The sequence below is a fragment of the Drosophila grimshawi genome, unplaced genomic scaffold, assembly GCF_018153295.1.
Source record: "Drosophila grimshawi isolate 15287-2541.00 unplaced genomic scaffold, ASM1815329v1 contig_311, whole genome shotgun sequence".
In the NCBI taxonomy this organism is placed as follows: Eukaryota; Metazoa; Arthropoda; class Insecta; order Diptera; family Drosophilidae; genus Drosophila; species Drosophila grimshawi.
The window spans coordinates 18,537,579-18,553,508 of record NW_025063098.1 but is presented as its reverse complement, the minus strand read 5'-3'; the positions used below and the strand labels follow the sequence as shown (position 1 = coordinate 18,553,508).

At 36.3% G+C, this 15,930-nt stretch overlaps 5 protein-coding genes across 13 annotated transcripts in view; all 5 read left to right on the top strand.

Annotated features, from left to right (window-relative positions):
• LOC6567571 (sodium/calcium exchanger 3) overlaps nucleotides 1-6,980 on the top strand; it is a 44,212-nt gene extending 37,232 nt beyond the window's left edge. For 3 of the 9 annotated variants that reach the window (XM_043215223.1, XM_032740292.2, XM_032740290.2), the window contains exons 3-12: nucleotides 160-251; nucleotides 1,001-1,015; nucleotides 1,908-1,946; nucleotides 3,260-3,283; nucleotides 3,823-3,971; nucleotides 4,691-4,790; nucleotides 4,846-4,968; nucleotides 5,191-5,349; nucleotides 5,414-5,585; nucleotides 5,668-6,062. In XM_043215223.1, the coding sequence (XP_043071158.1) occupies nucleotides 160-251; nucleotides 1,001-1,015; nucleotides 1,908-1,946; nucleotides 3,260-3,283; nucleotides 3,823-3,971; nucleotides 4,691-4,790; nucleotides 4,846-4,968; nucleotides 5,191-5,349; nucleotides 5,414-5,585; nucleotides 5,668-5,872 (1,078 nt within the window). In that variant the 3' untranslated portion in view covers nucleotides 5,873-6,062. Of the gene's footprint in view, nucleotides 1-159; nucleotides 252-1,000; nucleotides 1,016-1,907; nucleotides 1,947-3,259; nucleotides 3,284-3,822; nucleotides 3,972-4,690; nucleotides 4,791-4,845; nucleotides 4,969-5,190; nucleotides 5,350-5,413; nucleotides 5,586-5,667 lie in introns of all 9 variants that reach the window. The other 6 variants (XM_032740293.2, XM_032740294.2, XM_032740295.2 and 3 more) reach the window with 6 other exon arrangements.
• Nucleotides 6,981-9,104: 2,124 nt separating this feature from the next.
• Nucleotides 9,105-9,964, top strand: LOC6567573. Its single transcript, XM_001993760.3, has 2 exons — nucleotides 9,105-9,361; nucleotides 9,450-9,964. Exons 1-2 carry the CDS (start codon nucleotides 9,204-9,206, stop codon nucleotides 9,697-9,699), a joined length of 408 nt encoding a protein of 135 aa, XP_001993796.1. The 5' UTR covers nucleotides 9,105-9,203; the 3' UTR covers nucleotides 9,700-9,964.
• A 1,295-nt stretch (nucleotides 9,965-11,259) lies between these two features.
• Nucleotides 11,260-11,880, top strand: LOC6567574. The gene is made up of 3 exons (XM_001993761.2): nucleotides 11,260-11,393; nucleotides 11,448-11,657; nucleotides 11,721-11,880. The coding sequence occupies exons 1-3, from the start codon at nucleotides 11,261-11,263 to the stop codon at nucleotides 11,846-11,848; spliced, it is 471 nt and encodes a 156-aa protein (XP_001993797.1). The 5' UTR covers nucleotide 11,260; the 3' UTR covers nucleotides 11,849-11,880.
• A 375-nt stretch (nucleotides 11,881-12,255) lies between these two features.
• Nucleotides 12,256-12,942, top strand: LOC6567496. The gene is made up of 2 exons (XM_032740013.1): nucleotides 12,256-12,643; nucleotides 12,711-12,942. Exons 1-2 carry the CDS (start codon nucleotides 12,307-12,309, stop codon nucleotides 12,767-12,769), a joined length of 396 nt encoding a protein of 131 aa, XP_032595904.1. The 5' UTR covers nucleotides 12,256-12,306; the 3' UTR covers nucleotides 12,770-12,942.
• A 511-nt stretch (nucleotides 12,943-13,453) lies between these two features.
• On the top strand, nucleotides 13,454-14,063 carry LOC116805758. The gene is made up of 2 exons (XM_032739777.2): nucleotides 13,454-13,551; nucleotides 13,628-14,063. The coding sequence occupies exons 1-2, from the start codon at nucleotides 13,518-13,520 to the stop codon at nucleotides 13,999-14,001; spliced, it is 408 nt and encodes a 135-aa protein (XP_032595668.1). The 5' UTR covers nucleotides 13,454-13,517; the 3' UTR covers nucleotides 14,002-14,063.
• Nucleotides 14,064-15,930: the final 1,867 nt, after the last annotated feature.

Genomic DNA, 15,930 nt, shown 5'->3' with positions numbered 1-15,930 from the left:
TGCATTCGTAGGCGCTTATTGGACAATTACTATACACATTATACTAATGTTACGCAATGTGACTGAATAAATTTGATTTAAGCCTCAAGACATTATCATAATAATAGAGAATGTGCATGGTCATAAGATTGTAATCATTGTGCTTTAATCCCTTCGCAGGCAACATATATCCATACCCATATTGGAGGAGAGCAGCTACCAGAAGGATGTGAAATTCAAGGTGCACATTGGCGAGCCGCAACTGGCGCCAGGTAAGTTTGCCAACACAAGCAATAACAACAATAACAACAACAACAAAAACAACAACAACAACTACACAGACAACATTAAAACTCAATTTAATAGCACCAAAGGCAGACTCCCCTTCCCATGCCCCTCTAACCATGACACACACAAGTCACCTGACACTTCAACTCTGATCTTTACACGTGTCATGCGACTGTGTGTGCGTGTGTGTGTGTGTGTGTATGTGTGTGTGTGTGTGTGTGTGCGTGTCTATGTGTGTGAGCGTGTGTTACAAACCAAACTCAATTTCCTGTTAACCAAATTACACGAATTCACTACGCAAGGACCAGGCACTTGGAGGATTTCCCGGGGAGCAGAAGCAGCCCCAAAAGTGTGCAAAAAATGGGCATGAATTTCTTTTCGGTATTGTGGTGCCGCTAATAATAAAGTTAATAGTCCAATTTTAACTGTTGCCAAGAAAATAATAACCACACCAAGGACATCCACACACACATCCACACACAGACACACACACACGCAACGATGCCCCAGCACACACACTCGCGTGAAACACCAAACAAACAAAAATATAAAAAAAAAAAACAAAAAAAAAAACAAATGAAAATAAATAAAAAATCGAAAGAAGAAGGAAGAATTTGGCCAATCCCAATTTGAATGATTGAGGACTCACAAACACTTAGTTGTAAACTTTCTCGTATTCGGTTTCCTTGTATACTTTTTGGTCTTTTCATTTATTTGTTCTTTGTGCTTCTAGATTCCGCTCACTACCGTAAGACTTGAAATTAAAATTGTACATTAATTAATTTTATTTGAATTGAAAACGAAAGCGCAACAAAAGCAACACAAAATTCGTTGGGTTTCGATTCCTTAATTTCTTAACTCGAATTTTGACCATTTCTTTGACAAAGTGTGGAAATTGCGACCAAAAAGTGCAAATTAGTTATTTTTACCTTCCTCAAAAAAAACCAAACAAAAATAATTTAAACATCAACCCCTAATTTTGTTATGTGTTTCCTTTTGTATGTTATATGTGTTTACCTTTTTGTTGCTTTAGAACCTTTTTTTCTGTTTGTTATTATTCCGGCTGTTGTCTAGGCAACTGGGATATGGGTTAAGAAAAGGAAATAAATCATTCCCGTCAACTTTTCGCAATCCCAAAGAGATAATCTTTATAAATTACAATTAGAGAATGACAACCGTATTTGAATAATTTCTTATTTCATATACATTTAACACAGCACGACAAAAATCAAAAACCAAAAAAAAATAAAAAAGATAAAAATAAAAACGAGTGAACCGCAAATTCATTACAATTTGTAAATAATTTGGTCCATCTGTCAGCATTTGATATAGAGCATCCAACCAAACATGTGCCCACGTTGAAACTTATTTTATTTTATTAATTGTGGAAATTTAGATTACACCATTACAAACGTCCCCAACTTGTTCCCAACTTGTCCACCTAACCAGATCGTACTCTAGCACTTTTAATAAATTTAGATATTGATTTTGTATTTAGAATATAATAAATAACTCACAATCATGCATTTAAGTAACTCTTGAACAAAACTAATCAAATTCCTGTATATGTATATGTTAAACACATCAACAAAATATCTACAACAACAACAACAATGCAATTGCAAATTATCCCCACGCAGATGACACAAATAAGGAATCATTTTTCTATCGATTTTTTGGTAGGTAAAAGTAAATTTAAGAACCTAATCTCATCAAACTCTCAAGTGTTTATGTTCAGTTAATTAAAACAAAAAACAAAAAAAAAACCATTAAAAAACAAGAAAGAAAAATGCGATGTCTAAAAGTGAAATGTACAGAAATTGTAGGGGCTTCTTATCACAAAAAACTACAAGATCAGATCAAATACCACTCTGATAAAAAACAAAAAACATAATATTTGTACATTGGTTTGAGCACTTCACACATTAGTCGAATACAAACTTCAATAGGCATACTCTCATTAGTAATTGTTATTCGTTTCATCAAAAGTATACTCGTCTCGTATGCATCCCCAAATATATTATGTATTTTGTGTGTGTGTGTGTAAGTTTCGTATATGTATGTGTGACACGTATTGGCATGAAAAAGAGAAATGAAAAAAAGAACTTTTGCGCTTTTTCGACGCTACACAAAAGTTAAGGATCAGCCTCAAAAAAACAAAGAGAAAAACAAATAGAAAAACAAAGAAATCGTTTCGTCTTCAATTGAAATAAAGTTAGCTGCAATAATTGGCCAAAATTGGGCTAAACATATTGTTGGTAACCTTCTATGCTCGGTGGACATATATATAAAAAATAAAAAACACATCTGTTGTAACACGCGCTTGTGCCCGCTTCTGTTTGTTGTGCCCCGATATCTCTCTCAACACGATATCATCGAATATCATATATATGAACCAAATCGTTATACGAATTCGCAACTAACATCGTCAAAACATCGATTTGTAAGTAATGCACACGACAATTAATTTTGAAACCAATATTTTTGAAGACATTTTGATGTATTTTTATCTTTTGTTTTTTGTGTGTGTGTGTGTGTGTTTTTTATTTTTTTTTTTGCAACTAGGCCAATATTTTTTGTGAACGGCTGACATTTGATTTAGAATAACGTATTCGAAACAATCTGTTATGTTAACCATATCGATGTATTTCTCTTGTTTAATTGTGTGTGTTTTAGAGAACCACCCAACCACCCACCAATTGCATAATAACAGGGTAACGTAGGCAAGCTAAAGTAAAAGTCAAAAATTTCAATAAACATAAACAATACAAATTGGTGAATGCATTAATTAAATACAACATTTTTTTAACTGAACATAGCAAAATAATAATAATAATAATAATCATAATAATAATGTGAATAAAGTGTATTTCAAAATATCTATATGAACATTTTGTCTTAATTTTCCCAAAAACCTCCCAAAAAAAAAAAAAAAAAAAAAAACAATTTTGTTTGTCACTTGTGTGTACCTTGCCACTTAATCGCTGTCTAGAAAATCAAACTGGAGATCATACTCGTGAGTCATCATTCAAATCAGCATTCTACACATGTTATCTATCGTTATTTATATATGCATGCAACTTTCTTTCACTTTCAACACCAATCACACCAACTCTCGCCTGCTTCTCCATAAAGAATGCATTGAATTCGACATTTACTTGAAAATTAATTAACGCATAATTCATTGGCAACATTTGCATGCAACTTTGCAACTTAATTTGTATCTGTGCAAGTCTCCCCATCTTCACATTTCTAGCTCTTTCTCCGTCTTTGTCTATGTGTAGGTGTTTTTTCATTTCTTGTGTTTAACTTGAAATTAAATTCGATTTTCTTTTCTGTCGCTTTACCAAAATTCCTAGGCAAGAAATGCACTCAAAAATTGCAACTTATGTCTATGTCTATTTCTATGTGGAGTTATATTTGTGTGTAGTTAATATCGAACTCAACCAAGTAAACTGCAAAAACACAGCCTTTAAGTTGAGACTGGCTTGTTGTGGCAGTCTTTAGTATTCTGTCTGTTAACTGTTTTACAATTTTGTCTTCGCCGCTGTACAGATGATGAACTCTTAGCCCAAATCAAGGAGGTGGAAGAGAAGCCAGTGAATGAACTGACCGAATTGGAGCGCATTTTGTTGCTGAGCAAGCCCCGATGCGGAGAACTAACTACCACAACCATACGCATTCGTGAGAGCCAGGAATTCAAGGCAAGTATTCAATCAAGGTAACCAGCTGCTTATACGATATATAGCCATTTAGATACATATGTGTATATCCGACTTTAGAACGGGTCTGTGCAAATTTTCAGCCTTTTTGCTCTTAAGCTGGGCTCTTCGCAGCAAAACGAATTAAGATTCTGATAAAAAAAAATTACATAATATTTAAAAATGGGATATTTTCATAAAATAAAATATTTATTTTACTGAATCCAACTCAACTGGCTAATGGAATGGCAACAGCTTATTAGCTCGACCCATTCACAGACAGGAAATCAGACACTGACGACTTAACTACACAAATAGACACACGTCTACACATATTTATATAATGATCACTGGGCCCATTGCCACATTATACTTGGCTTAATGGCCAAAGCTGTAGCTGTAACACTCCAAGCCAGAACAGCACCAACAACATTGCTAACAATAAACGACAACATCTGCAGTATGTAGAAAAAGGGTCTCAGGTGTCAAGTTGTTTCCTTGGCAGCCCTGTGCTAACAACATACACCTGTTCAGGTGCAAGGCAAATAAGCACCTAATTGTGCAAGTCTTCAAATGAAATACTTTGTTTCCTGTCTCTGTCTGTCTGTCTGTCTGTCTGTCTGCCTGTCTCTCTGTCTGCACATGGGGGCGTATACTTGATATGCATAACAGTACCTTTTAAGGAAAATGGGCTAACGCTAAATGGCAATTGTATTCCATAGGCTACTGTGGACAAGCTCGTAGCCAGGGCCAATGTATCAGCTGTGCTGGGGACCTCCTCCTGGAAGGAACAGTTCAAGGATGCGCTCACCGTGGTGCCAGGTAAGCCGTCATTTAATAGAATTATCCAAAACCCATACGCTACAATCATTTGCAGCTGATGAGAGTGAAATAGATAACGACGATGATGGTGAAGAGGATGTTCCCAAATGCTTCGACTATATCAGCCATTTCGTTTGCCTATTCTGGAAGGTCTTATTTGCATTTGTGCCGCCCACAGGTAATTTTCAAAATAAAATATTAAAAAAATGTCGAAAAGTTTATCATTTTTTTACGTGCTTTTATTATTTTTTCTCTTGAACCTTTTTTATAGTGTTTTATGGAATATTCTTTAAATAATATAAACTAAATTTTCTAACACTAAAAGGAGATTTATAGTGTCATAAATATTTTAACTATTTTTATTTATAACAAACTAAACTTTTATTATTTTTTTTGACAGATATATGCGGTGGTTATGTCACCTTCGTAGTTTCAATCACCGTCATTGGCGCTCTCACTGCCCTTATTGGAGATGCAGCCACCTATTTTGGCTGTGTGCTCAATATCAAGGACTCTGTTACGGCCATTTGCTTTGTGGCCCTGGGCACCAGTATACCAGGTAGCCAGTTAATTGAAGTTAGCTTTAAGCCGTTTAGATACTGATCAGTTTATTTGTGTCTCAGATACATTTGCCAGCATCATTGCCGCCAAGCAGGACGATACCGCCGATAATTGCATCGGAAATGTGACTGGCAGCAATGCGGTCAACGTGTTCCTGGGCATTGGACTGGCGTGGTCCATTGCATCAATCTATCACATGGCCCATGGCACAACCTTCAATGTGGAACCGGGCACGTAAGTTCCATCCAGATGATGATGATGATGATGATATCGTTTCGCCTTATCCACAAACTTACCAATTGTATTCATCCCGTAGCATTGGCTTCGCGGTGGCGCTTTTCTGTTGCCAGGCAATCCTTGCCGTTTGCGTGATGATGTATCGGAGATTTAACAAAAATATTCGTTGCGAACTTGGTGGACCCGTTACTGCGAAATGGATACATGCATCGATTTTGTTCGCCCTGTGGGTTATGTATCTGCTCATGAGCACACTGGAGGCTTACGATGTCATTTTGATTTAAGCAGCTTTCCCCCACACCCTGCAGAATATATATCTATAAAAGAAACAATTTTTTAAAACAATGAAAATACACACACACAACCACAAACACACACACACATTTTTAATAGCTGTAGCGAAGCTGTAACAATAATCAAATTGCATAAGCGAAAGTTTTATTTATAAACAGATTGAGCTATATTATAATAACATATATTTAATGCTATATGCTGTATGTGTAAACAAATATTTATGTATGTTATTATGATATATAAATATTGATATAGTTATGTAAAATTTATGTTAATATTAAAAATTATAATGTTTAATTAGTTTCTAGATGTGGCTTTTTTTAAAGGAGTTTAATTCAATTATATTATATTGATTAGATAATTAATGCTTATATGTAAATACAAGAAAGGCTGCCAGGGCTCAGCAAACAAGCAACGTGATCATTCATAATTATTACATAAATACATGCATACATATATACATATATATATTATGTCATTTACAATATACGATATATACAACATACGATATTTACGATATTTACGAATTGTGTATGTGTTATATCATTCTTAATTGCAATTTAAGTCATTATTATTATTATCATTGTTGTTTGTTATAGCTGTACTTAATATCTATTTATATATATATACATACATATAACTGATAAATTGTCTCTCCATTAATTGTCACAATCAGCCATTGTTAATTTAATACATGTGTAAGCCCTAGAGAACTGCTATTCTTTAAATATAAAACAACAAAAACCAAAACAAATTTCAGCTCACGAGCTAGCTACTTATTACAACAGGAACTATAACTAGTCAACCGCACTTTTAGACAAAAAACAACTGTTTCCACTGCATATGTAGAGAGCAAACTAAATTTAAACTCAACTAAAACTAATACACAACACAACTCAAACTCCGACCAATCGAAAAGCGGCACTTTTAGTACGACCATCAGTGTTATTTACACTGCACTACATGAAATCTACTTACTTGAAAGACTTTCTCTTTACTTTGTCACCTATTGAAATGATAGATAATTAAAAAACAACAAGAAGAATTAAAGGATTAAGACATAACACCAAAAGTTTGTTAAACGAATGTATTTTTTGTATGATGTTATTCTATTTTTTAATAAAACAAAAACAAAAAAACATTTTGAATTAATACCAAAATAAAATACCCAATAATCAAAAACTAAATACTTAAACTTAGGATCATAGAACAACAAAAACAACTTTATGGAAAAATGCGCCAAATCTATATACCCAATATGATAAATATCGAATACGATTAAGTTATGAAATAGTCGAGAAATGTATTTAATGAAATTACATCTATCAATTTTTGCTGTAAGATCCGAAAATTAAATTGAATTTTTCAATTATTTCAATTATGTGGTTTTGTTTTCGAATATTTACCCATTCACAAACCGAAAGAAAATATAATACGAACAAGAACGATTTTCCTATGAATTCCGTATATTCAGAATATAAATGCAGTTAACAGGCGACTCAGTAAAGTCGTTCCAGAATCAGGTTAATGTTGTTGAAGCAAATCAAATAGAGTGTAGAAGTGTGGCATAGAATAGTCCAAAAGTAATAATGAAAGCAGATTAAACAATTAATTATGTAGTCTTATCATACATACACTACACATAAGGCATACATTCATATATATATTTGATTAACTCCAAGGCAAAGGCAAATAAAAACGAGTAAAGTGCTTCCGATATAGAATTTAGGTACGTACTTCTATAGAGTTAGAGCAGCATCTAATTTAATGATGATGATGATCGCTGAGCAAGAAAGAGTTCAATAAGCGTATGATATAAACATAACCAATACAGATTTATAATCTAATATTTTTTATTTTTATAATTTTCCCTAATTTACTAATCTTAGTTTTATTTTATATTTCAGTTAATTGGGGCATAAGAAATTTGTAATAGCTAAGCAGAGATATTGAATATTTAATATTGAATATTTAATATATAATTAATCATTTTGATGTTTGTTAAGATGTATTTTGGATTCAAACTTTTCATTACATTTTTATAAAAAAAAAAAATAGTATATACATATATTCTAGCTAATAATAATAATATTAATGACAGCCGCACTTTAAATACAGAATAAAATACGCGATAGTTAAAAATATCTAGTATTAGCATAAAACTAAATAAATAAAAAAAAACGATGTGCCGCTTAAATACAGAAAACCTTTACTACAATTCACAATAAACATAATAATAACTATTCATAGTATTAGTACGCACCAGGGTTCCAAAAATAAACGAGAACAATGAAAATTCCCAGACATAGTCAAAGTCGATGGCCAAATAAAAGAACCCTGGCTAAAGCATCTATATACACACATACTATCCATAATCGTATTTATGCACTTTATTTATAATGAACTTGGTGTTTAGCTACAATATTTACAGTATATAGGATAATTTTTAGGGAATCCCTCAGCATTATTCAGAAAACCCAAGCCCAAAAGTGTTAAGTACATACTTACTACCTATAAGTATATGTATTTCCAAGCATGTTAACCCCAAACAAAATAAAATGAAAATAAAAATTAATAATAAAAAAAAAAAAAAAACAATTACATATGTCTTCAACTCAAAATTGTGCTTTGTAAGTAGAACGTTGTATTCTTTATCTGCGTCTGTTTGGCTCTTATCTGTGGGGTTTGTCACTGGAAACTGGGCGACAATTACCGGGTAACTGCTATTATGCAATCATCGGCAGCTGCAGGCCATCCGAAAAGACAAGTACGACTAAAACACTCGGAGAAAAATGCTAACCTAAACACAATCAAACAAAATCAAGTACAAGTACAGAATATTCATTAAATATATTTTGTCCTTAACTTAAATTCGCATTTCTTGATATTTTTAATAAAAAAAGGAAATTAATATTGACTGAAGAACTTTTAAAATTAACAGCCTTCATACTAAGTTTTCTTTAAAAAAAAACTCACCGCTTTTTCTGTGTGTACGATAACAGAAATCAGTGCTAAAAGCTGGAGGCGGAAGATGAGCGACTCTGACAACGACAGCAACAGCAACAACAACAGCAACAACAATGCAACAATCGAGATAAAGTTGTTTACAGGAATCTGGAAAAATTCAACAAAAAGGCAAACAATAAAAATAAAACAATAAAACTTGCGACGCACTGAAAGCTAATTTCAGTTGAAACAAAGCGAAAGCCAAACCAGACGCCAATTTCAATTGTCCGCAAGCGGAGCAGAGCAGCAGGTCGTCCACTCAGTGGAGTGTTTGTAATCCCTGGTCTCAGACAGACAAATCGTGAGAGGAGGAAAATGTCCTGCGATGAGAGTACTGCGCTGCTGTCGACTCGAAAGCAAATACAAACACAACAACAACAGCTGCAGCAAGGACATCATCAAGAGGCGCACATCATTGTCGTGCCGCTGGGCAAGGATCCAAAGGATTATGAGCCCATTTTCACAACTGCTGAGTAAACGCTTTACTGTCGCATTTCATTAAATAATAACTTCATAACAGAGCCATCCCCCCGCCATTTTTATACACACATTTTTCGACAGCTACTCGTATGGACTGAGTCTGGAAGAACTGCTGCCCTTCGGGCGGGATCCCTGGTGGCAGAAAGTGCGCCGTTTGTGCTTTGGCTGCCTCTGGCTGACATTTACGCTGACCCTTTTAGCATCCTTGTACCTGGCTTATTTCCATGACGATGCCATTATCTGTCGGCAAAATAAACTGATGATTGCCACCACAGTGCCACCTCCACTTGCCCTCGTCAGCAATGTCACCTTACTGATGGCTGCCACCTAAAAGATTGCAGTAATCTCTGCACGAAGTGGAGCTGGAACATTCAACTATGGATGCTGCAATCGCGCGCATTGGATTACATCAGCCATCGGCATAGCTTAGACTCTTTACTTGATTAAGGCTTCCCCCAACACAGCTGGTGACTAACGCGATAAGCTGACTGCGCGCAGAAGGGAGACGAGCTACACGAATTGACTGACATAAGGCTTATCGCGACTTTCGACCTATTTATAAATATTGTAAATATGCAGATCAATTATATACATATGTAGGTATTTAAAGTACATATACGTATTAAAATAATGTTTTTTTAATTTTAATTATGTAATTATCATCGAGCTCCTATTTTCATTAAAATTAAATTTAAAATCTTGTTCATACTTTAACTGTATCTGTTAAGCGTATAAATCATTATTCATTGATAGCATATGCAAGAGTAGATAATAAACATAATGCATATTTATTGGCTTTTCAGTTATTCAGCTGAAAATAAGTTTGTCGAAAAAGTTATTGCATACTTTTGGTCCGCGCACAGGAGAATCGTTTGTTAATACATGCTGCATACTTTTAGGGATGTCAAGAAAATATGGGTTGCTTGTAATAAAAGCTGTTTCTTGGCTACAGATTCTCAAAGTTTATAGTGTGTTGCCCTCACAACGACCAACTCTATCAAACTGCATTGAAAGTTTATGGGCTCACTGAAGGACCCAAACTCTTGGAAAAACTTTACTCGCGGGGTGCTCGGGTATATGTGGAAAATATAAGGTATATTTTGACGTCTTTTGGCCAGTTGGTTGCTCTGGTCAAAAATTGTCTGACACAGCTTGGATCTACAAGGAACTAAAAGTGTTGAAAGCAAATTTCTGTTTAAAAAAGTCCTGTTATATTAAATGTTTTTAGAACTTTAGTCCATTTTATTGTTTTACTTAAATCGACAGGCCAATGACTTTTTGTGACTCAAAGGTCAACCGGATAGTCCTTGAAATGACCAAGTCACGCGCAATTTTTTATGTCTCTAACTTTTACTAACCTACACCCTTTTGTAATTTTTTTTCTCGAATCATGGAAATCCTCGAATACCAATCAATAATTACTTTTCTTTTCAATTAAGATATATGAGTTTTTTAGGATTGTGGTTGAACTACAATTCATCATTTTAAATTGCTCTAATATTGGTTGACAAATTATTCAGACACTTAACCCATTTCAATATATTGTTTCCCATTAATTAATCTTGAGTGTTTATAGTAAAAACAAATGGGATAAAGTTATGATTTTAACGATTTTGTAAATTCAACATATTTTATTTGAATGATTTGATAGTCGATACTAGGGATGCCTGTTTTATTTCCAAAACTAAAAACCACCCCAATATGCATTTTTGTTGCTATGGAAAAATATTTCCAAAGCAAATGCATAATTTGTTTAAGTTCAGTACACAATTCTCATCCACCAGGACAACATCAAAATGGATCCCATAAAGATTATTGGTCGAGTGTATGTTCAATTGATATTCATTCTAAAGATAAATAATGATTTGTATCATGTTCTATAAAGTAAGGAGATGGTTCGCATGGAACACAAATCACGTAGCAGTTATCCCCATGTTTGGACCAAAATTGATGAGAGCGAAAACAATAAGTTCTATCATCAAGATGAGCTGGAGAACCAGCTAAAGCAGAAACTAAAAATAGAAGGTATGCTAATTAAAAGACTTTATGCTACAGCTAAATTCAATTTCGATGTTTTAGATGTGCCAGACAGTAAAGACTCACCCCACGCCATTTCACCGGAAATGCACAAAAACCTTTTGGAAATCTGCCGATGTGGTCGTCCTAGGCGTGGCATCCATCTGGGCAAGTGTCTACAGCGAGCCCTCAATCCGAACATAGGCGAGAAGGATAAGCAGTCAGAAGAAACAGAAGCTTTAACTCCAACTAGTATGCCACGCACTTCAAACTGTAAATTACAACGGCCACCTCCCATTTTATACACTTTGAGCTCTTTATATCTTCTCGTTTTAGCTAGCATTGGTTGGAGAACTGCTTCATATCGTAAACTAGAACAGTCGATGCAGTATGCATCCCCAACACACTCTATGCCCGGTCCGCGCATAACTGCCGCACCATACAATACCATTATCATAGGCTAAGCTATAATTTCCTACTTTTACTTACTACACTGTGCAACAAATTAAACAATATATTCTGCAGCTAAATCACAAATAAATATTTTTCAACATATTTTCGTGCAACTGGGTTTTGCGCTTTGCCAAAATAATAGAAAAATAATATATCCGCATATACAATATTTATTTTGAATATATCTTTTTTCTTCTGCATAGTGTAATCATAATAAACTGGTGATTTCCCAGCACACTTTTAAGCCCGAGCTAATCAGTTTTGTTTGTTATCGCAAAAAACAACTTAATAAACTTTCCGACTGATCGAACTGGATTTACCACAAAATCAGCGATCAAAACCTGTTATATGAAATCATCTGTCTACTTATGTATCAATTTATATAGACTTATAGTTGTGCACTAGCTTGACTTAGTCTTATTGCAACCCCAGAGCCCTTCGCACCCAAATACGGATACATTTTTAAGAGATGCAGTGCAATATGCAATCATTGTTGTTTACGGCATGCGTGATTATCACCAGTGATCTGCTTGTATCGGCCCAAGATGAACTAATATTCTCAGCGACAAGAAGGCCAAGTGTGCCAGTTACGGGGCCACCAGCGCGTCGCAATTGGGTGCTCGTCAACAATATGCCAGTGATGGCAACTGTCTCACCCTTTGTCGACGCACCACAGCCAACAAGAGAGTTCCTCAATTGCTTTGGCAGTTGCCCAACAACTTCAGAGTATAATCCGATCTGTGCCAGCAATCGACAATTGTATCTCAACGAACAGAAGTTTAACTGTGCTCGCTTCTGTGGTGCCGGTAAGTTCTGTTTGCGATATATATATATATATATATATATATTGATGACTCTATTTTACTTATTTAGATATACAAATTGTGCGACGAAGCAGCTGCGAAGGTCTTTTTCCTATGCAACGCGGCTGAAATACATATGTAAAATATATTTATTTTATGATACAAATATGAAATGTTTAAATCTAGCATGACATCAGTTTTTTGAGGTTTAGAAAAAAACAATTTCTTAATTAATAAACAAAAGCGAGGTAGCTGCGAAAGACCAACCATTGGATTCACTCGACACAGCTCGCAAAAAGTGATTACCTACCTTTATAATTCAAAGCAACTCTGTGATTGACATGTGCGTGCGACCTGGCCAAGATTATATATACCCAATGTCATCGGACACGTCTTCTTATGCCTGTGACGTATATACACTGCTACATCTTCCCACCTCATCATTAAAAAAAAACCCAGTGATGATAAGAGCACACATTTTGTCACCACTTTATTTATATATAAATAAACATGTCTAACATGTTCTAGTCGGGAATACTCACCATAAAGTACCCTGTAACTACAGCATCTTAGCACCAGAGTATACGACTGAGATGCTCAAAAAAAAAATTAATGAATAAATAAAAATGAAATATTTTAATCTTAATACATAAGAACAAATAAATAAAATGCCGGCAAAAAATCAAAATTTATAAGTGGTCTTCTCAGACATTTCTTTTTCATACTTTCCTCAGCCGTTTTTATATAGAGAATACGAACATCTTATTACAAAGCCTGATAAGAGACGGTACTCTCTGCTGCTGCGTTTAGTTGTATTTCGAATTTCAAAGCGAACACCCCACAAAGCCCTGCGAAAATTGCGAAATACGCCGTCAAGATGCTGAAATCTTATCAGTTGGTTCTCGGAATAGGTTAGCTTAATTATTATCAGCACTTGTTATTTCATCTGGTATTCGCATATGACATCTCGCATCGATTTTATTGTAGCTCTGGTCTTTGCCTGCTTCAACCTTGAAACTAGTTCTTTTGCACGAAATTTCAACGCTATTCATCACCGTCAAAATTCGACTTATATGAAGCCAGCCGTCAACTATCAGCCTGGACCAGGATTCAATAATACCAGACCCAATTATGGCGCGTACAACTTGCAGCCGCTGCAGAGCAGTCCGCCGCAAGGATTCCAATACCAGTCACCATTAGCTCCACAACCTGGCTCTGGCTACAATAACAATAACAATATCTTCGCTCCTCAGCCAGTCTATGGCGGCGTTTTTCCAAACGGTACTGCACGGTTTAATCAGACTCAGGCTGGTCGGCCGAATGGCACCTATCCCTACATGAATCTCTTTAAATTTTGGTAGACCACCTTTCCTATACCAAAAGTAAAGCACATTAGTTGAATAAATAACACAAATTGAGTTCATTTTTTCAAACAATCAAATTTTATTCAGCAGATAATCCGTTTGTATGAGCATCTGGATTATCTGGATCATCGTTTTTAGTTTGCTTTCCGGTATTCCAGGAACGAATAAATATTATTATAAATGTAGAAGTGTGATGATTGCTTCCGTTCGAATGGGTTTGTTAAGTTAAGGGTGCAGTCTACTCATGTTAATTAAATACTAGGACGACGAATGCGAATATGTATATACATATACATATAATATATATAGAATGTAGATGCCAGTTGGACAGATAATAATGCAGGTATATCAGCCTTGAACGCATGAACTTGTATAAATGATGCACCTTGTAGGAATACAGACGATGATCGTTAAGAGAAACAAAATCTTCCGATGAGGCTCCCTCGCCGCGGTCAAAGTATCCCACGCTGCCGGCAGGAACTCCCACGCCGCAGTCATGAACTCCCACGACGCAGTCAGGAACTCCCACGCCGCTGTCAGGATCTCCCACGCTGCAGTCAGAAACCCCCGCGGCAGTCAGGATGTCCCACGCAGCCGTCAGCTACTTCCACGTCGAAGCTTTGGTTTTCCCACGCAGCTGTCAGGAGGTCCGATCCCTCGCCGAAGTTAGATGATTCCCCCGCCGCCGTCAAGTGACTCCCACGACGCCGTCATCGCTTTTGCCCCTTGCCCTGCTTGAAATCCTTGGAATGTCCCTAGCGCCCTCGCCTAACCGAAGCCCTAACAAATCCCACGATGAAAACAAGCGAATCCCACGTTGATAACATGCAAATCTCCCGCGCCGCCGTCCCAATTTGGTATCCCATGATGCCGCCTATGCGTAGTCCCTCGCTGCCGTCAACTCTCGGTATCCCACGCAGCCGTCAATTCTAGGTAATCCCACGCAGCCGTCAATTCAGTAGAAAATGTGATTCAAGTGATGCCCAAATATTCGAAAGTAACTCGAGAAAATCTTTTTGGAATCCTGAAGAAAACTCTAATCGCCAAACACGTCAAGACGTCTCAGTAGAAAGTTCGAAATCAATGGCCCCATCATCGGCCAGGTAGTAGTAGTAGTGGAGAAGGAGGTGTAGTAGTAGAAGATAAACAAAACCCGAGCAGATTGAGATCCTATCCTATCGCTTTGCCACCAGGCCCATCTCATCATCAAAAGCAGGGAGGAAATGTGTGTTGTAAATTATTGTTGCAAATGCGAAGCGTTGTCCCACAACGAGAACGACAAACTAATCCATTAATGTGTGCGTGTTTGATCCTAGCCAGCGTACGAAGAGCAAAACAAGTGGTTCTGGTCGATTGGTTCGTGCGTGCGTGCGAGCGTGTTGATGAAAATGATGTTTTCTTGAATATGTTAGTAGTAAAGTCGTTGTGCCTTGCAGTAGTAGTAGTAGTAGTAGAGTAGTAGTAGTTCTGCAGATCGGTTGATCTGCCTATATTCTTCCCGACTGGTTACAAATGCCACAAAAGAACGCTCTCAACAAGTGGTTGTGATGAATTGTGACGATACTCTAAGCGATCGAAGTCTCTTTCCAGTTCATATGCAGATTTTGTTTTTGATAATGAAGCGTCGCAAGCCATTACGGATGATTATATGGCCTGAAGTAGATGACCCCACCAAGGAAGCGCTCCGACATCAGAGAAGTCGAAAAATCGCCGAACATGGGAGTTGGTGGATTCATGAACCAGGCGACCAGAGTGTTTGCTCAGGTGAAGATAGTTGTGCCATTTTAACGATGGATATCATTGTGTTTCCGCTGCCTGTAGAGGACCACCAGCAGCGAAAGCCCCAGAAGAAGATCAATACCCAAAGGTCATGGATGGCCCGGCTCAAAGATGGAGTATTTCTCATTCAAATCGCCCGTTCTCGCT